Genomic DNA, 25000 nt, shown 5'->3' on the forward strand with positions numbered 1-25000 from the left:
TTCAATTGACTATTGGGTTCAGTTTCACTGGCCACACCCAGACATGGTCACTGCCAGACCTGCTGAATCTAAACATCACTTAAACAGAACCTGTCTGGCAGTGTGAAGCAGCTAGAAGGTCTCAAACAGCAGAACATGATGCCACGTTCTAAAGAGATTCAAATACAGATGAGAAACAAAGTAATTTAAATCTACTCTCTAGAAAGGGTTATAAAGTCATTACTGAGGCCCCGAGACTCCAGAGAACCACAGTGAGAGACATTATCCACAAATGGAGGAAACTTGTAACAGTGGGGAACCTTCCCAGGAGTGGCTGGTCTACCAAAATTTCACCAATAGCACATCGACGAGTCATCCAGGAGGAACAAAAGAACCCAGATGAACATCTAAAGAACGACAGGCCTCAGTTGCCTCAGTTAATGTCAGTGTACAAGATTACACAATAAAAAAGACACTGGGCAAAAATGGCATCCATGGTCGCAGGGTCGCAGGGTACAAACCACTGCTGACCAAAAAGAAGAGAAACACAAAGGCTCATGTTGCATGTGCCAAAAACATCTAGATGACCCCCAAGATTTTCAAGACAATATTCTGTGGACTGATGAGTCAAAGGTAGAACTTTTTGAAAGACCCGTTACATCTGGTGTAAAGCTAACATCACATTCCACCATAAGAACTTCATACCAATAGTGAAACATGGTGGTGGCAGTGTGATAGTCTGGGGCTGCTTTGCTTCTGCAGGACCTAGACAACTTGTCATAACTGATGGAACCATGAATTCTGCTCTATCAGAAAATCCTGAAGGAGAATGTTCACCCGTCAGGTTGTGACCTAAAGCTCAAGCACAGTTGGGTTATGCAGCAGGACAATGATCCAAAACACACGAGCAAGTCCACCTCTGAATGGCTCAGAAGAAATAAAATGAAGGTTTTGGAGTCACTGAGTCAAAGTCCTCACTTGAGTCTTATTGAAATGCTGTAGCGAGACCTTTAATGAGCAGTTCATGCTTGAAAACCCTCCAGTGTAGCCAAATTAAAACAGTTCTGCAAAGAAAAGAGGGCCAGAATTCCCCATGTGACCGAGGACGATAATATGGTTTAGATGATGAATGAATGAATATATGGATGAAAGATAAAAGTTTTCAATTAATCTTTATCTTCCATAAATGAAAGGACCATTTTAAAGCTGCATTTTGTGTTTAGCTTATATTAAACTTAGTTGGATGACCTGAAAATTCAAATGTGACAAATTGGCAAAAATAGAAAAAAAATGGGTAAGGGGCAAATATTTTTTCACAGCACTGTATATATACACACAGTGAATATTAATGAAGCAGCACTGAATCTTTAATGAATACTCTATGAATCTTTAATAAGCCTGATATGTCACTCGGCAGCCTGAGAGCTTTATGCCTCAGACAGGATTTCGTCAGATGAAACATACAAACTGTCACACAAGGCCCAGAAGCAGGAACAGTGCTTTATAAATGCTTTATAACAGCCTTTAACTTTAAATCTTAACTTTAAATCTGCCCCAGATTGTTTAGGGTTCACATCCAATACGGCTGTAGCTTTATTACATATTATTAATATGTAGAGGTGCGAGTCTGAGTCGAGTCTCTGAGGTATGAGTCTGAATCGAGTCTCTGAGGTGTGAGTCTGAGTCGAGTCTCTGAGGTGTGAGTCTGAGTCGAGTCTCTGAGGTGTGAGTCTGAGTTGAGTCTCTGAGGTAGGAGTCTGAGTTGAATCTCTGAGGTGTGTCGAGTGAGTCTGTGTCGAGTCTCGAGTCTCTGAGGTTTGAATCTTAGTTGAGTGTTTGAGATGTGAGTATCTGAGGTATGAGTCTGAGTTGAATCTCTGAGGTGTGAGTCTGTGTCAAGTCTCGAGTCTCTGAGGTTTGAGTCTAAATGGGTTTTAGTAGATTTACAGTTTATAAGCAGTTTTAATGTTTGTAAATGTTTTAAAACTCTCACAAAATCTGAAACAGATGTTGTTGTTTTGATTATTTGTTTATTTATAAGCACTGCTGTGTTTTCTGTCATGTTCTTAACGTGCGAAATTGAAAAGAACAGCTGAAACGATGTAATTAAAGGCAAGGTTTTCAGGTTATGATGAGTTTTTGTGTATCGCATGATAAAACAGCCGCAGAGCTGCTCTATTCTGAACAATATGAATCAGAAAAACATGTTATTTTCTCATTTTCCCAGAAATAAAAACACTGCCGTTCCATTTTTTAGCACTGAGAAATAAAGTCTGCTCCGTCTTTGCGCCTTTCCAAGGAGAAGCTCCGTCTCCGGCTCTGGAATTCTATTTTTACGGTTGGGATGTGCCGAACTCTCCGAGAGTGAAGTTTCATGTTTGCTGGATGTAACACATTTAAAAGCTCCTTGTTTTTCCGCCTCCCGATTCAGCCGGAGCTTTTCCTGCTTCTGCAGACGCTTTATGGAAACCTGAGGCCGGATTATTTTCCTCAGACTGTTCATCTCTATTAACCCTCTGACTGAAATGCACTGTTAGAGCTCCTGTGTCTTTAAGCCCCACCTCCAGATGAACCTAGTGTGCTCTGATTGGTCAGCTCGCCCACTCTGTTCTTATTGGGGGGAAGACAAGGAGGAACGCCTCCAGGCCTTTGTGGACTCAGGGGCCGCAGGGAATTTTATTGACGCTGGGCCAGCCAAAGCCCTTGGGGTGCCCCTTGTCTCATTGGACAAGCCTCTTCCTGTGTCAGCCATCGATGGGCGGTCCCTTGAGTCAGGGGCACCCCAAGTCTCCCAGCAGACCAAACTACTCAGCCTGCGCATAGGACAGCACTGTGAGAAAGTGTCCTTATACCTCATCAGTGCCCCCAGTGTGCAGTTGGTGCTGGGCTTTCCCTGGCTCCAGTGTCATAATCCCTGTCTGGACTGGCTGAACCATTCCATCCATTTCTGGGGTCTCCTCTGCCAGATCTCCTGCTTGCAGAACCCCAGGCCCAGTGGCACGGTTTCCCTGTCTCCCAGTCCAGAAACCCCTGACCTCTCTCGAGTCCCCCCTGAGTACTGGGACCTCCAGGAGGTCTTCAGTAAGAAAAAGGCCCAGTTCCTGCCTCTCCATCGGCCTTACGATATTGCCATTGATTTACTACCCGGCACTAGTCCCCCTCGGGGCCGGCTATTTTCTCTGTCTGCCCCCGAACGTAAGGCCATGGAGGACTACATCCAAGAGTCCTTGGCCACGGGCATCATCAGGCCATCCACCTCCCTGGCTGGGGCAGGATTCTTCTTTGTGGGGAAGAAGGATGGGGGCCTGCTTCCCTGCATCAACTATAGAGGGCTCAACAAGTCAAGGACTGCTACCTGCGCAGGTTGGACCTGCGCAGTGCCTACAACCTTATTAGGGTCAGGGAGGGGACGAATGGAAGACAGCCTTCATCACCCCATCGGGCCACTATGAATATTTAGTCATGCCCTTTGGACTGATGAATGAACTGGCTGTCTTCCAGTGCTACATCAATGAGGTCCTGAGGGAGGGGCTTGACCGCTATGTGTTTGTGTATTTAGACAACATCTTAATTTACAGCAAGAGTCTAGATGAACACATAGCCCATGTCCGGCGGGTCTTCCAGCTTCTCCTAGACAATCACCTGTTTGTGAAGCTGGAGAAGTTATTGTTCCATGTTCAGGTTTGTGGTGTCTCAGAACCACCTGAGCATGGACCCTGCCAAGGTACATCACTCCGCCTGGTCCAGCACTTCCTGGGCTTCTTCCGGAGGTTCGTGAAGAATTTCAGCTCTATAGCTGCACCCCTGACCGCCCTCATGAGGAAGACCTCTGGGCGGTTTCAGTGGACTCTAGAAGCCCAGGAAGCCTTTGAGGAGATCAAGCAGTGTTTAACCTTGGCCCCAGTGCTGCAGCTCCCTGATCCAGAGCTCCCCTTTGTGGTAGAGGTGGATGCCTCTGAGATGGTGTGGGTGCGCTGTTGTCCCAGCAGTCTGGTACTAACCAGAAGCTAGACCCCTGCGCCTACTTTTCTCACCACCTCTCCCCATCAGAACAAAACTATGACGTGGGTGACAGTGAGTTGCTAGCTGTGAAACTGGCCCTAGAGGAGTGGAGGGACTGGCTGGAGGGAGCCAAGCACCCCTTCCTGGTTTGGACTGACCATAAAAATCTGGCTTATATCCAGCAAGCCAAACAACTTAACCCCTGCCAAGCCAGGTGGGCATTGTTCTTTGCCAGGTTTGATTTTGTGTTGTCATATAGGCCTGGGTCAAAGAACACCAAGCCTGATGCTCTCTCTCGCCAGTGGGAGCCCTTCCCTCAAGAGCAACCACCCACGACCATAGTCCCGGCTAGCTGCATAGTTGCCCCCATTCAATGCGGGGTGGAAGCTCCGGTGCAGCAGGCTCTAAGAAATGAGCCGGATCCAGGAGGGGGCCCCCACAATAGATTGTACGTCCCTGAAGGGGTCAGGGACAAGGTGCTGCAGTGGGGGCACTCCTCCCCATTTACAGCACACCCGGGGGTGACTCGCACATTGGAGTTCCTGCGTCGGCGGTTCTGGTGGCCACGCATGGACCAGGATCTGTTACCCATCCCCTCTTGCCCATGGTCCCGTATCTCCCTGGATTTCATCAGAGGGCTGCCGCCATCCCGAGGCAACACTGTGATCTTGGTCATTCTGGACTGTTTTTCTAAGGCGAGCAAATTCATTGCTTTGCTTAAGCTCCCGTCAGCCAGGAAGACGGCCACGCTCTTTCTTGAGCACGTGGTTCAGGCACGACAAGCGAGCCGCAGACAGACGACAGTGACCTGCACCGTTTTTTTGTCCAGGGCAGAGAGTATGGCTCTCAGCCAAGGACTTGCCTCTCCAAGTGGAGTCTCGGAAGTTAGCACTCTGGTACATTAGCCCATTTAAGGTAGTCCATAAGGTGAATTCAGTCTCTTACTGACTGGCACTTCTCCCAACACTCTGCATCAACCCCATGTTCCATGTTTCCTGCCTCAAGCTGGTCTTATGCAGCCTTGACCAGCTCCCACCACCAGCTCCTTGGATAATCGATGGGTTGCCCGCCTACACTGTGCGACGCCTTCTCGATGTCCGGCAGGTGCGCGGCTGCACCCACTATTTGGTGGACTGGGAAGGCTATGGCCCCGAGGAACACTCATGGGTCCCGGCTCGGCATATTTTGGATGCTGAGCTTATCCAGGCCTTCAGGCGGGATCGTGCCGCTGGGTTGGGAACATCGGGTGCTGTTCCTCGGGAGGGGGGTCCTGTAAGGGTTGGCTCCAGGGCTAGGCCACCACCGGCCACCAGGGGGAGTCAACGACCCAATCCAGCCAAATCCGTCCTTTGTTTGTTTTTCCCGCCTAAGCCTTAGTAGGTGGGTTTTCATACTGCCATTCGTTTTCTACCCGTTTTTGGGCACTCCCTTTTAAGGCGAACCCTTCCTGCAACTTTGTGATGCGGCCTCTATAGTGCAGTGGTAGAGCGCCGGTTTATCAACACGGCGACGTGGGTTCGAGCCCCGGTCTCCGTGGTTTTATACATTATTTCAAGCATACCTTCAAGAAGCTTAGTGTTTGGGTCCGGCCTTCCAAAACCCTGTGGTGGCTCACCCAGTTGGCCTCTGAAACACCACCCAGATGGCCTGAGTTCAAACCCCTGCCTCTGGCAAGCTACCTCATTACAAGGCAGCTGAGAAAAGTGGGTTCTGTGGGAGAGAGTTTCTCCCTCTGGAGGGAACACTGAGCTTTGGGACACTGCAGAACGTCTACATGAACTAAAAGACACAACACAGTAAAGGAAAGAGAAAAGTAGGAAATTATTAAACCCAGCAGCAAAATAACATTCAAAAATAATGTAATTAACTGTTAATGAAGACTTAAGTGATTATTTTTGTTCCACAATGAAAGAATTAACTTCTAACAAAGATTAAAAATAGCATCGTTTTCCAAACTGAAAAAATAATGTTATTAACTGCTAATGACAATTTTAAATGAGTGCTTTTGTCCCAGAGTGAAAACATAACATAACTACTAATGAAAATTTGACGTTAGCAGACAGACTGTCTGAAAAAGATTCAGAAGATTCCAGAACTCACACATTATTTGCTAGACTGGCTGTTTGAGTCAAACATACAACATGACAAACATGCTGAGCAACATAGATCACAAAAAACAGAAGAGAAGGAAAAATGTATATAGATTAAGAAATATACAATATACGCCATGATATATGTTATACATTATATATATATATATTATATATATATTATATATTATATTATATATATCTATATATGATGTTTTCTGAATATGTCGCAGTATTCTGATGGTGATCATAACTAATAATTTAATACATTATTTAGAATTCATTATTGAAAACTTCACTGCAGTAAAAACACAAATGCACAGACTGTATATCATATAACAGATATTGTGAATAATGTACATGACAGATTGTTACAGAACGTATGTACAATATAGAACATGAGAACCATTTGCATGATGTTCATCTGAAAATAATGGAAGCTGTAACGAAGTTAGAGACACACTGAGATCAGATTTATCTGTTTCTGTTAATTAAACATTTGCGATTTTTCTAGATCAATGAAAACGTCTGTTCTGACCAGTTTAAATCAATGAAGGGGGTCTCTGACTTTTGCACAGTATCGTACATTTATAGAAGTCATTGTTTTCCTGAAATGAATGTGATTCACTCTGTATGAGACATTTCTGATACCCGAACTCACAGAAGCTCACATGACGACTGAACGTGCACTCAGACGGTGTCAGTCTCAGCTTTTATTCAGCATCTGATGATTTGCGTGGTTGTGATCAAAGGACGTCGTCTCCTGACCTCGTCCGGCGCTAACTCCGCTGTGTTTCTGTCTCAGGCTTCTTGAGCACCGGAGATCAGGCCGCTAAAGGAAATTATGGGCTGCTGGATCAGATCCAGGCTCTGCGCTGGATCAGTAAAAATATTGGATATTTCGGAGGAGATCCGGGTCGAGTCACCGTGTTCGGATCAGGAATCGGAGCATCATGTGTCAGTCTGCTCACTCTCTCCCACCACTCAGAAGGTAAGAACAGCCCACATTTACAAATATCACACAGTTCATAAACAGCAGAGAATTCCTCAGAATTCTATATTTCAGAATTCCCAAACAGTGTCTCTGTCTGAGAGGTCAATATTAATAACAGGCATAAACATATCTGAGTAAAGAACATGGTAAGATGTAGCACCTTCTCTGTTACCACGGTAATCTCTGCTGAAACCATGGTAACATGCTTCTCTGCCTCCAGTGTGAGTCTCTTCTCTTCTGTTCTGCTCCTTGTCTTTCACTCTGTTTTTTCTCCTTTTTTTTCTTTTCCTATGTATTTGTGTAAAGTGTGCAAAGTGCAAAGTTCCCGGTTTGCAGTCTAGTCAAAATTTGCTGTCCCCGGCTTATGGCCCAGTCAAACTCCACTATCACAGAGTAAAGTCCTCTGATTAAAGCCCAGTCAAACTCCACTGTCAGAATACAAAGTCCCCAGCTCACAGCCCAGTCAGTCTTCCCTCTCACAATACAAATACCTCAGCTTGTGGCCTAGTCAAACTCTGCTGTCACAATGCAGAAGTCCCAGTTGAACTCCACTATCACGATACAAAGACCTCTGCTCACATCCCAGTCAGACTTTACTATCGTGGTACAAAGTGTTCGGCTCATGGCCGTCAAACTCCGCTGTCATAATGTCACATATACAGATATGTGACTATAGGGTACATAAATAGTGGGTGTATATGTGTGTGTGTACTGAGTGTCCTGTTTGACCCAGTTATCTCTTCTCTCTCCAGGGTGAGCGTCATGTTTGGAATTGAATGCAATGTGAAGGTGCTATAGATGTGATAATGTTTCACTCAGTTTCAGATTGGAATTTCATAAACACCCCCACTTTTAGGCTGAGCTATAGAACCCCCCCCACCACTATTTAGGGTATGTTACAGCCACCCCTCCACTTAGACTGTTCCTCCAGCAGCACCTTATCAAATCTGTATGCTAATTATGCTGCTCTGTGTTCAATACAGTGTGAGTGAATTACAGACTGATTGAATTACAGACGGCAAACACACACACACACACACACACACACACACACACACACAGACACACACACACACACACACACACACACACACACACACCACACACACACACACACACACACACACACAGACACACACACACACACACACACACACACACACACAGACATACATACACTCAAACTAAGCTGCTGTGCAGAAGATGCATGTTTGAATGCAGACACAGTGCACAATGTGCCTTGATGTTACTGCAATATGCGTTTATTCATTATCAGTTTTCTGCTAACTGAACTGCTCAGGGTTACCTGTTAGCTACTCTGCTAAAGCGTGGCATTCATCTTGTTACTTAAATGCTTTGATGTTAATGTTTGTATTGTACTTAATGGTGCAATATGTAAATCTGACAGCAGGTGTTTAAACCAGCCACTGCAGTCCAAATTCTAAATATTGGGGCTGTCTGCCTGGGTATAAAGAGCATCTCAGAGAGGCGGAGTCTTTCAGAAGTAAAGATGAGGAGGGGTTCACCACTCTGTGAAAGACTGCACAATCAAATAGTGCAACAATTCAAGAAGAACGTTTCTCAACATAAAATAGCAAAGAACTTTTGCTTTTCATCATCTACGGTACATATTTGCTGGCCGTGATCTTTGGGCCCTCAGGCAGCACTGCTTTAAAAACAGACATGATTCTGTAGTGGAAATCACTGCATGGGCTGAGAAACACTCTGAAAACCACTGTCTGTGAACACAGTTCATCACTGCATCCACAAATGCAAGTTAAAATTCTAAAATGCAAAGAAGAAACCATATATAAACAGGATCCAGAAACACTGCCACCTTCTCTGGGCCCGAGCTCATTTAAAATGGATAAGGGGAAGTGGAAAATTGTCCTGTGTTCTGACAAATCAACATTTAAAATTCTTTTTGGAAATCATGGACACTGTGTCCTCCGGGCTAAAGACCACTTAGCTTGTTATCAGTGCACAGTTCAAAAGCTAGTATTCATGATGGTATAGGGGGGCATTAGTGCACATGGCATGGGTGACGTGCACATCTGTGAAGGCACCATTAATGCTGAATGATATATACATGTTTTGGCAACATAAGCTGCATCCAGACGACGTCTTTTTCAGGGAAGGCCTTGATTATTTCAACAAGACAATGTCAAACCACATTCTGCATGTATTACAGTGGCATTGCTCCGTATTAAAAGAGTCCGGGTGCTAAACTGACCTGCCTGCAGTCCAGACCTGTCACCACTGATAACATTTGGCACCTGTTCAGGTGAAAGTCCTTCTGAGCTGTAAGCGTCTTTGATCACGGAGCTTGTTAGCTTTTTAGGTCTGGTAGAATCGAACGGCATCTCTGCTGATCCAGTTCGTTTGCTGGCCATGGCTGCAGAACGCTGTGTTTGTTTCATGACTGGCGACGCAGGGTGTCAAAATGGTGATGAGAAATGGACAGTGGGCGGGACCACAGGCCAGAACACAAACAGACTTTCCGCTACGGGACAGAAATTTCAAAGGAGAACTTAGCATGTTTCCTTAATCTCTGATGACGCATCATCGTCATTTTGTGATTTACTACTGTAACGACACCAAACCAGTCAGACACGCACGGTAAAAAAAAATAAAAAACCTCAATGTTGACAAACAGGCAATGATCAAATCCATAAAGATCTAAATACAAAGAAGGACTAACATAACAAAACCAGGCAAGCAGATCCAAAGAGCAAAGACAAACAGACAAAATCTAAGAATCCCAGACAGGTCAAAACATATAAAAGGGCAACCAGATAATTCGGTCAAACGTTCTCACAAGAAGAAGCAGAACCTCACAAAGAACCTAATCTAAAAGCCCAGCTTTACAGTAACTCTAACTGATGACCAGAAGAACAGGTGAACCAGATTAGTATTCAGGTAAGTGCGAACAATGTTTGGAGCGCTGGGGAGCGTCAGCAGGTACGTGATCTCCCAGAGGATTCTGGGAGATGGAGTTCATGGACACTTAAGAGCCAGAGGCATGCGTGTTAACTAGAGTAAATATATTACAGATTGTTCCTTTAATTTTTTATATAATGAGCAAAATATAACATTAAAGTAGGTTGACCTGCTAACAGGCTAATAGCTAACAGCTTACTGGCTATTTATGCCTATTAAGTTTAAATCTTTACTGAAAGGGTCAGTTGAAATGCACCATTAGTGCGGCGTTGCAAATAGCCCCACCCAATAGCTGCACACAGCCACACCCACTAACCGCACGTTCACAAATTAAACAAAATATGTAGCACCACCCATTTTCTGTGATTCTCCCTCAAATGCATATAGACGGTAACGTGAGAGTATATATATATATATATATATATATATATATATATATATATATATGTATATATGAATATATATATATATATAGAGAGAGAGAGAGAGAGAGACATACATTTATATATAAATGCTTAGTTTATATTGTCTTTTAGCTTTGTAGCTTCACATTAGTAGCGTAACTGAGTTAGATACACTGTCTTAACTGCATCACTGAGAAACTTCAGTCCAGAGTGAAATGAGAATTTGGAGTCTGGGCTGATATTTTTACCACTTTTTGAGCGAAAGTCTCTCCTTCCAGGTCTGTTCCATCGAGCGATTATCCAGAGTGGATCTGCTCTTTCCAGTTGGTCAGTAAACTACCAGCCGGTGAAGTACACCCGCCTGCTGGCTGAGCGTGTGGGCTGCAATGTGCTGGACACACATGTAGGTTTTCACATTTCTCTGAAAATAACATTTCTGTATTCTTATCTACATATTTCTATTGTATATTTCAGCAGTTGTAACTCAGTTGCGCTGACCTTATCATCAGGAGATCACGAGATCCCTGGTGATGCCTCAGCCATCGGTAACCAGGAGTCTCTGAGTGGGTGGGTGGGATGGGCTCTGGTTGGGTAGGGTGGTCCTCCCTCTCCCACCATCACTCTGCTAACTTGGGCAAGTGTTAGCAAACTGTCACAAAATCAGCAATTCGCATTCTCCTCCAAGCGTGTTGAGCTCTAAAGACGCTGCGTGTCTTGGAGAACATGTTAGTCTTCAATCTCCCAGCTAGATAGGAGCGAGTGACAGAGGGTGGACCATCCTGAGTTTCACCAGCCTGAGTCACAAATGTTAATGGTGGATACTTCATGTGGTCATTGAATTGATTTTGCACCTTTATGGACAGTTTTTGTTCCCCCTGTTCACTTCAAGTTTTTATGTTACCTGACTTTAAGCACCTCCACTTTCAGACCTTGACCACTTGGTTACTGATGACTTCATATTTGTGCTGCTGTTTTCACTGATTATACATGGAAAACAGCAGTTCTTCCTCTGCATCTTTCTCCTCTTTGTGATTAAATCCTGAACTGGGTTTTATAGTTTTGAATCTATGAGCTTGGTGCTCAAAGACAGCGCCATCTGCTGCCTATTTAAGATCTGGCATCCACTTTAAGACCATCCTGGAAATAGAAATATGAAAACATATTTTTCTTTGTAATGATGTTCAGTTTTTGTGTTGGACTGTAATGTTTTTATTTGGTTTTCATGTTTCTGAAAACTGTCATTTTATTGTTTATTATGGTTAAGGAGTCAATTATTTCACTGCAAGTTTTTATTTTAATAGTTTTCATTAATGATAATAATCCTGTTCTACACTCCTAACAAAAGATGGTTCTTCAAGGATTCAAGTCAGGGCAAGTCAAGTCAAGTCAAGAGGCTTTTACTGTCATTCCATCCGTGTACAAGTACACAGTGGAGTGAAATTACGTTCCTCCAGGAACAACACAGTGCAACATGGAACAAGGAACGTAATTTCACTCCACTGTGTACTTGTACATGGATGGAATGACAGTAAAAGCCTCTTGACTTGACTTGAATCCTTAGTATTCAAGTCAAGTCTTTAGTATAATTCTTCTATATAGAACCATGAACACTCAAGTAACAATTTGCATGGTTAAATGGTTCTTCAGACTGATGGAGAATGTGTTGTATATGGTTTTATACAGAACCTTTTTGAAAAGGGGTCTATATTGCACCAAAAAGGGTTCTACCATTGTTACGATGTCAGGGTTCTATATCGAACCAAACACAACGAGAATATGGTCTAGTAAAACCCTAACATAACTGTATGAAACAAGATCTTATAAATAAGGTGTTAAATAAGCTGGTGTCACACTGGGAGTCCATCACTGCAGGAACTAAACAGAACCTAACAAAATAACCCAGACTGGGTTCTGGGCAGACCACCTTGGCAGGGGGGACCACCATGGTCACCACACTGACAATGGTCCTCATTCTCCAACCGTTCCAAAGAAGAAAGTCCTTCTTAAACCCACTTATGCAGTTTTGATAAAGACTCTGACTCACCAATGTTCTCTTGTGTGGGATTTGTTCTTGGGTAAGAACAGAATCTACACACACTCAAGAGCACAAAGGTGAGAACAGTTCTGTGCTTTAAGAACACGACATGAATCTGACGGAGACTTCTTCTCAGGATCTTTCTCAATAACACAGTTAAAAACAAACGTATGAGCATGTTGGAGAACGAGGCCCAAAGTTCTTATTAATGTGAAGTGTTTTTTATAAATATTTCCTCCTGAAGTGTTTGATGACTGTAAAATGTAGTGCTCATATGATAAGCATGTTTCTATTATTCTGGCCACAAATTCTTCATTTGGTCCATGAGATCGACTGGCTTGGTGGCCTTATTATCTGTGTGTGTGTGTTCATGCAGGACCTGGTGCTGTGCATGCAGAAGCGCAGCTACAGGGAGCTGGTGGAGCAGGACATCCAGCCCGCGCGCTTCCACATCGCCTTCGGCCCAGTCATCGATGGCGATCTCATCCCCGACGACCCGGAAGTGCTGATGGAGCAGGGCGAGTTCCTCAACTATGACATCATGCTGGGCGTCAACCAGGGGGAGGGGCTTCGCTTCGTGGAGGGCGTGGTGGAGCCCGAGGAGGGTGGCGTCTCTGGGTCGGATTTTGATTTCGCCGTGTCAGACTTCGTGGACGGTCTCTATGGTTACCCTGAGGGGAAGGACACGCTGAGGGAGACGATAAAGTTCATGTACACGGACTGGGCCGACCGAGACAACCCCGAGACGCGCCGCAAAACGCTGGTGGCCATGTTTACGGACCACCAGTGGGTGGAGCCTGCGATAGTGACGGCGGACCTGCACGCCCGCTATGGCTCCCCCACGTTCTTCTACGCCTTCTACCACCACTGCCAGAGCCCCATGAAGCCCGCCTGGGCTGACTCCGCCCACGGAGACGAAATCCCCTACGTGTTCGGAGTTCCGCTTATAGGACCCACTGAGCTTTTCCCTTGCAACTTTTCACGCAACGACATCATGCTCAGCGCCGTCGTCATGACCTACTGGACCAACTTCGCCAAAACTGGGTAACACAGAGCTATATGTTAATAAACAATAAAATGTACACAATAAACAATAAACAATATCCAAGACTGGGAAACGCAGAGCTGTATAGTAAAATAGTAAAATGTTTATTCAAACTGAGGTTTTGGTGAGCAGCCGCTCATCTTACAACGGTTCCTCCGATGGAACTTAACAACTCCGGTACACAGCTAAGCTTTTGGGAAACAGCCCAGATTGGGGATCATTTTAAACTAGACTGTCATGAAGACGTAGAGGTTAAGTAAAGTTTATCTGTATTGATTGGGAAACGTGTTGTACAGAAGTGTCTATATTTCCATAGAATATCATGGATAGGATTGTACATTGTATCATGAATATATTTTCTGGGGTAGATCTTGATCTTATACTGTGATGGTGAGAGTCATTTCTGGCATGAATGGAAACAAATATGATGGCTTGCATCATCGTCAAATTCCTGATGATCAAAGACCAAATAGAATACACACATTTGTAATTTGAGGCACTCGTCACAACAGTGTCACAGCGCCTCTCCTCTAAAAGGCACAATCACCCACTGCATGGTGAGGTGGAAGGTAATGACATGGCAGAAATGTTGGGGTGCCATCTAGGGTGGCCAATCAGATTTCATGGACATTTTAAATAGGTAGCCAAACCACACATGGAGAGAAGTGACCATCTTTGCTGTATTAAAATACAGCATTAACAGTTAAACATTGCAAATGCTAAGCAGAACAAACAACCAGGTCTGTATTACACTCAGAATGTATTTTATTATATGTTTATAATAATGTACACTCACCGAGCACTTTATTAGGAACACCTGTAAATCTGCGGATGGAAATGCCTTGTTGATGAGAGAGGTCAGCGGAGAATGGCCAGACTGGTTCGAGGTGACAGAAAGGCTGCGTTTACTCAGATAACCACTCTGTACAACTATGATGAGCAGAAAAGCATCTCAGAATGAACAACATGTCCAGCCTTGAGGCGGATGGGCTACAACAGTAGAAGACCACGTCAGGTTCCACTTCTGTCAGCCGAGAACAGAAAGCTGAGGCTGCGGTGGACACCGACCCACCAACACTGGACAGCTGAGGATGGAGAAACGTATCCTGGTCTGATAATTCTCAGTTTCTGCTGAGAGACGCAGATGATGGGGTCAGAATTTGGCATGAACAGCATGAATCCATGGACCTGACCTGCCTTGTGTGAGTCCAGTCCAGGCTGGTGGAGGTAGTGTAATGGGGTGGGGGATGTTTTCTCAGCGCACTTTGGGCTGTTAATGCTGATCAATCATCGCTTGAACATCAAGTTCAAGTTTCAAGTTTCAAGTTTATTTCTCAATTGCACAACATGTCAGGACATTTATGCATTGAAATGCTTGTGGTGAGGCTCAGACAAATCACTCTACAGAAAGTAAATAAGTAAAAATAAAATTACAAGAAAAACAAACTGAAATATATTAAACATACACAAAATATAGAGAAAATACAGATAAAATATACACAAATATAGAGAAATGTACACAAATATACAGACAATATACATTTTAAAGTGACTAAGTGACTCAGTGTTATTGTTCTTTAAAGTGGCTTAGTGTTAAGGTGTTATTGTCCATAGCAGAGATGATATGATATAATAATAATACTGACAATGTGACTGAGTAAAATAGTAGCTGGTGAAGGACCCACAGCTTCACAGCTTGTTCAGAGGCCTGACAGCCTGTGGGTAGAAACTGTTCATTAGCCGGTATGCTACGAAATCTCCTGCCTGATGGCAGGATGGTGAACTGGCTGTGTGCTGGGTGACGCTGTCTGACCGGATCTTTTTGATCTTCCTGAGGCAGCGGGACTGGTAGATGTCCTGTAAGGCTGGTAGTCTGTTGCCTATGATGGCTTCTGCCGTCCTCACCACTCCTTTAAGGGCTTTGCGGTCACAGGCGGTGCAGCTGCTGTACCAGACAGTGATGCAGCCTGTGAGGATGCTCTCTATGGTGCATCTGTAGAAGTTGGTGAGGATCTGAGGAGGCAGACCAAACTTCCTGAGCCTGCGCAGGAAGAAGAGATGCTGACGGGCAGATCTCACGATAGTGTTGGTGTGGAGGGACCAGGTGAGGTCATCAGTGAGGTGTACGCTGAGAAACTTCACACTGCTGACTCTCTCCACTTCGGCTCCATTGATGAAAAGGGGAGAGTGACCACTTCTCTGCTGCTTCCTGTAGTCCCCGATCATCTCCTTTGTTTTGCTGATGTTGAGACGGAGGTTGCTGTCATGGCTCCACTCAGACAGAGCGCTGACCTCGTCTCTGTAGGCTGTTTCATCTCCATCAGTGATGAGGCCTAGGATGGTGGTGTCATCAGCAAACTTGAAGATGATGTTAGACGTGTGTTTGGCTACACAGTCATGTGTATACAGGGAGTACAGGAGGGGGCTGAGCACACATCCCTGGGGAGCCCCTGTGCTCAGAGTCAGTGTGGAAGAGAAGCCGTTACCAACTTTCACCACCTGGGGTCACTCGTCAGGAAGTCCAGTATCCAGTTGCAGAGATGAGAGTTCAAACCCAAGTCTGTGAGCTTAGGAATGAGTTTGGCAGGGATGATTGTGTTGAATGCTGAGCTGTAATCTATGAACAGCATTCTTACATATGTGTTCTTTCTGTCCAGGTGTGTGAGAGCAGTGTGTATTGTTAGTGCAATGGCGTCGTCTGTGGATCTGTTGGAGCGGTATGCAAATTGGTGAGGGTCCATGGTGGCTGGAAGTGTTGAGCAGATGTGGGCTTTGATCAGCCACTCGAAGCACTTCTTAACTGTAGATGTCAGTGCAACAGGGCAGTGGTCATTCAGGCAGGTGACAGACGATTTCTTGGGGACTGGAACAATTGTGGTTTCCTTAAAGCACTTGGGAATCACTGACAGTCTTAAGGAGAGGTTAAAGACGTCAGTGAAAACCTCAGCCAGCTGGTTGGCACATGCTTTAAGTACACGGCTGTGGACGCCGTAGGGACCGGGTGCCTTGCGTGGGTTAACGGTCCTGAAGGATCTCTCCACCTCAGACAGGGGAATGGCTAGAGCGCAGCTCTCCTCATCTACTGGGAGTTTCTCAGCAGGTGAGGTGTTAGTTGCCTCAAAACGAGCATAATGAGCATTAAGTTCATCTGCAAGTGAGGAGGAAGAGCCCCCATCACAGATCCCACCTTCTTTGTAGTCAGTGATGGTGCGCAGGTCACTCCACATACATCTGAGATCAGAGCCAAGATAGTTGGATTCCAGTCTGTCCCTGTAGCTCCTTTTGGCCAGTCTGATGGTCCTCTGAAGGTCATATCTGGCCTTCTTGTAGCTAGCCGGGTCACCAGAGTTGTAGGCAGCAGCCCGAGCTCTTAGTTTGGCTCGAACCTCAGCATTGATCCAGGGTTTCTGGTTAGGAAATGTCCTGACATTGATTTTTGGTACAGTGTCTTCAGTGCAATTATTGATGTAGCTTGTGATGGAGTCAGTGTATTCATTGATGTCTGTGTCAGCTGCATCACGGAACGTCTTCCAGTCTGTGGATTCAAAGCAGTCTTGACGTGTGAAGATGGCCTCCTCACTCCATTGATAGACTGATCTGAGAACTGTTTTTGCCTGTTTAAGTCTTTGTTTGTATGCGGGCAGGAGAAGAACAGAGATGTGATCAGCTTTGCCGAAGGCAGGGCGGGGGAGGTGTTTGTAACTGTCCTTGATTGTGGTGTAGCAGTGGTCAAGAGTCTGTTCTCCTCGGGTGGGAAATTTAATGTGCTGGTAGTACTTGGGCAGAACCTTCTTCAAGTTTGCCCTGTTAAAATCCCCAACCACAATAAAAGCAGCCTCAGGGTGAACGTTCTCAAGTCCATTAATGGTCTCGTACAAAACTTCCAAAGCACGTGACTTTTCTGCCTGATGTGGGATGTAGACTGTACTGAGAATGACTGAGCTGAAGTCCCTGGGCAAAAAAAAGGGTCGAACTTTGACTGTTATGAGTTCAATGTCTGGAGAGCAGTGACTGGCTAGAACCGCTACATCTGTTCCCCATCGAGAGTTCACCATAACACATACCCCGCCGCCTCTGCCCTTACCAGAGTCCAGAGTTCTGTCCTGGCGGTAGATGGTGAAACCGGCCGGTGTGATGCCGTTGTTCGGTGTTGCCGCGGAGAGCCACGTCTCTGTGAGCGCTAAAACGCAGCAGCTCTCAATGTTGCACTGAAACCTGATCCGCGTGTTCAGCTCGTCTGTTTTCTTCTCCAGCGATTGAACATTTGCAAGTAGAATACTTGGAAGCAGAGGGTTGAAGCGCCTCTTCCTTGTCCTGCATAATATCCCGGCGCATCTGCCCCTCTAGCGCTTCCTCCTGCTCCGCCGGCGTGCACGTGTTGGTAAACAAAGAGGCAGAGAAGCAGCGAAGGGGCAGCCGCTCGCGTCCGAGCATGTGTTTGTGTTAAAGTCCGTCTTGAGCGATGATCGGATGTTCAAAAGAGTTTGTTGATCATACTGAATGATCCCAAAAGCGGTTTGTGCAAAAGCACAAAGAAACAGCACAATAAAACACAAAAACCTGTAGAGTTTACCCAGAGCTCTCACCAGTGCGGCCATTCTACGGCGCACCGGAACCGGGAGCCTGAGTGTTGTTGATGACCATGTTCGTCCCTTCATGATCACAATTTACCATCTACTAATGGTTACTTCCAGCATGATGATGCACCGTGTCACACAGCTAAAGTCTCAAACTGGTTTCCTGAACATCACAGTGAGGTCAGTGTTCTTCAGTGGCCTTCACAGTCACCAGATCTGAATCCAGTAGATCTCCTTTGGGATGTGGAAAAACAGGAGATTCACAGCATTAAAGTGCAGCTGAAAATCTGCAGGACCTGCATGATGATCATCTCAACATGGACCAGAACCTCAAAAGAATGTTTCCAACATCTTGTGGAGTCCATGACACAAACAATTGAGGCCAAGATGTGAAATGAATGGGATTCTGAAGGGTTCTGTCTCAAAATCAAAATTCTGGGGGTCCCTGAAAATAATTTATTATGATATTATGCTGTCCATTAAGGAAATACAGTCAGCTGCCAGACTGTGTTTTCGCTACATTTAGCAGTAATTTCACTGTTGTTGCCTACAGTATGCTTAACTAACTAGAGCTGCAGCACTGCTCTGCCTCAGGGTGGCGCTGTAGCAGACTGGTTCACCCAGTTGGTCCTTTCATAGTCTAGAAACTGTAACTCTGCCCGGATTCCTCTGAAAAACTTTACAATGAGCTGCAGCAGATCTGTAAATCTGAAAACTCGCCCAGTTTCCCAAGAGTTTGGAGTGAAGAGTGACTGTTCCTCATTTCTCACACTGAAGACAGAAGAGGAGACGAGGAAGATCTCAGTTACTGTGAGGAAGAGCGCAGAACTGCACTAGAACAGAGACTCTACAGAAGAACAGATGATAAAAGAAATATTTACTGACATTGAAGCATCAGCGCCGCTATGGAGAGAGAGAGAGTTAGCAGCCATGGGACCCCTGAATACCAGGGGGTCTTTCACACACTGCCCAAAGCGTGGCCCTACCCCGTATTAGTGTAGTGTTCCTAATAAAGTGCTCGGTGAGTATGTGTAGCTGCAGCCCCCTCAGCACTCCCACCTCCAGTGTCCCGTTTACTAAGTAACTAGAGCAGGAAAAACACTAACATGATCCTTCAGAACCAGAACGAGGATAAACAACAAAGCAGCGCATACAGGAGAATTTAAGTGACGGACGCTTCATGATGCGCAAAACATAATGGTTTAATAAATGTTCACTGGACGCTCTCAGAGATCAAAGGAGAAAAATTATTTTCGCAGTGAAGGATCAAAAATTACCAGCTTGTGTCGGGACCCATTTTTAGAGTGCAGCATTTCTCCTGGTGCTCTGCTGTGTGTGTAGCAGGTGCAAACAGCAGAAATGGCCTCAAAATGATCCTGAAGTAGGTCACATTGAGAGAGAGAGAGACAGAGAGAGAGAGAGAGAGAGAGAGAGAGGATAACTCGCTGTCGTGTGAAACAGCGCCCTCTAGCGCAGCCTGGGAGAACACTGTTTCAGTAATTACGGTTGGATGAATCATGTACACAAACACAAACATCACCTCAAAGCTACAAATGTTAAATATCAGGGATGTAAATCTGTGACCTCATAATGATTCTGTTATGCCTATTTCAGAAACTATGTGTTCACATCACCACACAATTTGAGTCAGAGTCATTTTAATTATTTTTAATTTTTTAAATACACTAAAGTCACAAATGAAAATAGGCCATGATTTTTAGCTTGGCCCAAAAATACAGCAGTAACTCTTTCTTTTACAATTTTTTAGGTTCTAGGTTTAAACCAGGAAAACTCAACAGTACTAATTACCCCAAAATAGGCACACTCACAATTTCTCTTTTAATATCTAGAACATGTTGGATGTTTCAGTGTAATTTAGTCAAACTGTTTCAGAACAGTTACCATCATGCTACCCAAAATAATTGTCTTTGTACAGTCGTGTGCAGAAGTTTGGGTCAAAAACCATTTTAGTTGTTGGTTTTCTAAGCGACAATAAGTGAACAGATCCTCTACAGAGAACACGGTTTCTGTTTATTTGCTTAATTTTTTATTTATTTGTGTTTAACATTTTGAAAAAATATCAACTGTGCCATAACTTTTGCACAGGCCACTTTTTATGTTTCATGTGTTCCCCAATGCGTTAAATTCAGTAAGTGAACAGTAACTGTGCATTATGATGTGTGTCTCTGTGAAGGATGTGTAACTTATTTAAACTTCAAAGATCAATGACAACATGGAATTTGGTTGGGGCGCCCAAACTTTTGCATATGGCATTTGAATCTGGTAAATTGCTAAAACTTAGCAGACTGTGTTGCTAAAATTGCCTAAAGTGCACACTTTGTTAAATCTTCTGTAATCGTAGTTCATCCTAACTGATCATTGGATTGTCAGACACATGACGTGTTGCAGTAATTATAGGTTTAATTTTGTTTCTCTCCCCTCAGAGACCCCAATAAGCCGGTTCCCCAGGACACCAAGTTCATCCACACGAAGGCGAACCGTTTCGAGGAGGTTTCCTGGTCCAAGTACAGCCCTCATGACCAGCTCTACCTGCACATCGGCCTAAAGCCTCGTGTCCGCGACCACTACCGCGCCACCAAGGTGGCCTTCTGGAAGCACCTGGTGCCTCACCTGTACAACCTGCACGACATGTTCCACTACACCTCCACCACCACCCGCGTTCCTCCAGCGCAGACCACGCACAGCACCCGCAGCTCCACGCCCCGACCAGGAGGGGGCGGCAAGACCCGAACGCCCGGCAAACGCCAGCCGCCCCAATCCACAGCCCGCAGCGGCCCGCTGGTGATTGCCAATCCGCGGGATTACTCCACAGAGCTCAGCGTGACCATCGCTGTCGGAGCTTCACTTCTGTTCCTCAACGTTCTGGCCTTCGCCGCGCTTTACTACCGCAAAGATAAGCGCAGCCGGCAGGACACGCCCCCCCAGTCTGCCCCCCAGCGCCAGGCCCCACCCAACGACCTCAACTACGTTCCTGCTTCAATTTCTGGAGGTGAGAAAGAGGAGGGGTCACTATGTGACCCCCTGCGTTTGACCCCGGCCTCGTCTCCGAGGGATTACGCTCTAACCCTGCGCCGCTCGCCTGACGACATCCCGCTCATGACTCCCAACTCCGCCGCCGCCTTGACGCCAAACAGCGTCTCCATGACACCCAACAGCGTCACTATGACGCCCAACACTATCACGATGTCGCCCAGCTCGCTGATGGGGTATCCCAGCATGCACCCATACAACACCTTCACGCACGGATACAACAACACGGGCCTTCCGCACTCACACTCAACGACCAGAGTATAACACAGCACTGATGGCCAGTTTCACAGCCAGCCTTCACCGCTACGGTACCACCCGTCCAGACCTGTTCAAACGTGGTTCCACAGCAGTGCGATCAGGAGTACCGTGAGCCACCAGAACCTGGTAGACCCCCAGCATTAAACCATATGACGTCCCACCTCATTCAGTTCAGTTCAGTTTAATTTGATTATCTCTGCTGTAGGTTTGCACCTTCATACACACTCATCAATAAATGATCAGTGAATTAACACATTATTGAAATAGGGGTCCACTGGTCAGGAATTTTTATGGCTGATTCTAATCATCCAGTTTATTTACAGCCAAGTTGGCCTTTGAAACCCAAAGATCACACTGTGTTTGGGTTTCTTTTTTTGGTGAAAGTTACAATGTAAAGAACATAATTTACTCCTTAATGGTCAAAACTGCCATTTTAAATTCTTAAATGAAAAATGAACATATTTGATTAACATGAATCAGATACAGTTCTCAAGTTATTTACATCATAAAACTGCAACACAGATCGGCCAAACATATATATTTATATTTATCGCTGCTACTGGAACAAAAACTTGAATCTCATTTTTCATATTTTGACATTTGAAAATGCTTTAATTGTGTGTACATTTTATGATTAATGGCCCAAAATTGGAGATCAGCAGCAAATTTTTAATATAATTTAGATTTTAGAGCAAAACTGTGCCACTTCCAATCTCCTGATCACGCATCTCTAATTAAAAATGGAGGAACAGACTCAGCTACAACTCTGAGAGATACTGATCTATTTTTCAGGCAGAAAAAAATAATTATGAGTAGTAATATAACCTGCGCTCAGTTTGGCTATTAGTACCCAGACAGACAGCAGACGGTGTCACCTGACAGCCTAAAGCGGCTCCACTCTTATTCCTTTACGGGGTTACAATGGAGTGAATGGGTGAGATGAAACAGAGCCAACCTGAAATAAAATTAATGCCAAAGCGCAGCAGCACACAGATCCGTCAGTGTGACACCGTCATGCATTAGCTGCAGAAAATGGATTCTTACACTGTCGGATATTTGTGCTGCTGTCACACTCAGAATATATGAAACATTTCTAACTGATCTTCCTATTTAGTTCCTTTAACACGCTGTTTCCCAGCAACATGGGAAGGAGCACTGGACGTGATTGACGCCTTTTTTGATTTGCCTTTTTCTAGTATACATCAAACAGAACGTATCATATGATGCTGTAACGAGGTGAGAGACGATAATATATACATCTAACCAAGCTGCAAAAACAGGGGGTTCTGGGACCCCCTAATCAACCTATTAGACCCCCCAAAATGTCTCAAAATCAAAGTTCCGGAGGGTCCCTGAAAATAAACGTTATGCTGTTAGAGGTTTCAGGAGAGCAGCTGTTAGGTTTACAGCACATGTCTGTAGTTTAAACTGTAAACCAGTAAACCCAGTAAACCAGATGAGTAGAGCCAGAAGAGCTGATCCTACATTCTCCAAAACACCAGAGCGCCAGGTGGGCGTGTCTGTCTTGTTGTCGAGAGTCTGGTGTGGTCTGTCTGTTCACTCTCAGTTACTCGACTTGGTTCCTTTTCTGGAATTTTATAAAGTCACTGGCAAAAACCAGAGTTTGGACTGTGGTGGAGAAAGAAAGTCATTTACATCATAAAGAAAGCTGAAAAAATGGTGGATGATGATGGTGAATGTTGGTTGGTGGAGGATGATGGTGAATCATGTTTGGTGGAGGATGATGGTGAATGTTGCTTGGTGGATGATGGTGAATGTTGGTTGGTGGATGATGATGGTGAATGTTGGTTGGTGGAGGATGATGGTGAATGTTGGTTGGTGGATGATGATGGTGAATGTTGGTTGGTGGAGGATGATGGTGAATGTTGGTTGGTGGAGGATGATGGTGAATCATGTTTGGTGGAGGATGATGGTCAATGTTGGTTGGTGGAGGATGATGGTAAATGTTTGGAGGATGATGGTGAAAGTTGACTGGTGGAGGACGATGGTGAATGTTGGTTGGTGGAGGATCATGGTGAATGATGTTTGGTGGAGGATGATGGGGAATGTTGGTTGGTGGAGGATGATGGTGATTGTTGGTTGGTGGAGGATGATGGTGAATGATGTTTGGTGGAGGATGATGGTGAATGATGGTTGGTGGAGGATGATGGTGATTGTTGGTTGGTGGAGGATCATGGTGAATGATGTTTGGTGGAGGATGATGGGGAATGTTGGTTGGTGGAGGATGATGGTGATTGTTGGTTGGTGGAGGATCATGGTGAATGATGTTTGGTGGAGGATGATGGGGAATGTTGGTTGGTGGAGGATAATGGTGATTGTTGTTTGGTGGAGGATGATGGTAAATAATGTTTGGAGGATGATGGTCAATGTTGTTTGGTGGAGGATGATGGTCAGTGTTGTTTGGTGGAAGATGATGGTGATTGTTGGTTGGTGAAGGATGATGGTGAATGTTTGGAGAATGATGGTGAAAGTTGATTGGTGGAGGATGATGGTGAATATTGTTTGATGGAGGATGGGAATCAGGACTTTTGGTTGAGAATGTTGGTGTTTTTTGGAGAATGAGGGGTCAAAGTAGTCTGAACGTAACACCCCAGCAGTAGAACTCTGTTCCTACATGATCAACCACTTTAACACTTCACTGAATTTTAAACCAGTTTAATTAACAAGTATTAAACCAGTGGAACCAGAATAGAACCCAGGTCTGTTCACGTCTCCATGTTCCCTGTTCTTTCACAGCTACTGTTCTCGAATAAAAGATGATTATTTGGCACCCAGCTGAACGGGTCCAGTCATGTGCCAGTTTCCTTCCCTTCTGTTATGGGTCTAACAGATGGTGAGGCTGGTTGTGGACCGTCCACACGCATTGGATTATGAACCATTTCCTGTTTAGACTGTGGAGAATTAGAGTGATGTACTGTCCTATGCGCTCCTGCTGGACTGTAGGGGGTGCCCTGACCTCTCAGACCTTCACTTTATAGACAATCAGAAAAAAATCAACAAAAGCTGGGCTCCAGAACTTTCTCCACTGAGCTCTTCAAATCATCTGTCATCGGGTGTAATAAGACAGTAATAACATATGTAATAAGAGTAATAACTTTGTCTGTACAGTCTCAGTATTAGATATATTAACTCTGCTTCGGAGCTCCTGAGATGTCGTTGTTACTAATCACGTTAAAAGGAAAGTTACTCGAGAACAAACGGACGGATATTTTTTATTTCTTCTCAGCGCAGAGGAGTAACGGAGTAACGGAGGGCTTTTTGTCACGAGGCGGTTCAGATGAATCAGACTCTTCACGCAGAATCTCTCCGCCGAGGGAGTTTTGTGCTGATATCTTCATCATTCATGCCTTTCTGAATGTCTCCATCCTCTTCACCCAGCTGAGGCCTCCCGTCGGAATCTTCCGTTCCACCTTAAACGGTGCAGCAGTTACATTCTGTCACCTCAGTCTGCTGCACCATTTAAGGTGGAATGAAAGATTCTGGAGCCTCAGGTGTCAGAATGTAAGTGCTGCACCATTTAAGGTGGAACAGAATGTAAGTGCTGCACCATTTAAGGTGGAGCGGAGGATTCCGACAGAGGCCACTTTGGCTCCGTATCCTGTGG

General features: G+C 45.0%; 1 protein-coding gene across 1 annotated transcript in view; it reads left to right on the forward strand.

Annotated features, from left to right (window-relative positions):
• Nucleotides 1–21713, forward strand: part of nlgn3b (neuroligin 3b) — a 40398-nt gene extending 18685 nt beyond the window's left edge. The window contains exons 5-8 of the mRNA XM_036580365.1: nucleotides 6877–7062; nucleotides 10688–10812; nucleotides 12821–13488; nucleotides 20511–21713. Of these exons, the coding sequence (XP_036436258.1) occupies nucleotides 6877–7062; nucleotides 10688–10812; nucleotides 12821–13488; nucleotides 20511–21381 (1850 nt within the window). The 3' untranslated portion in view covers nucleotides 21382–21713. The remainder of the gene's footprint in view (nucleotides 1–6876; nucleotides 7063–10687; nucleotides 10813–12820; nucleotides 13489–20510) is intronic.
• Nucleotides 21714–25000: the final 3287 nt, after the last annotated feature.

This window comes from Colossoma macropomum, unplaced genomic scaffold (genome assembly GCF_904425465.1).
Source record: "Colossoma macropomum unplaced genomic scaffold, Colossoma_macropomum, whole genome shotgun sequence".
NCBI lineage: Eukaryota > Metazoa > Chordata > Actinopteri > Characiformes > Serrasalmidae > Colossoma > Colossoma macropomum.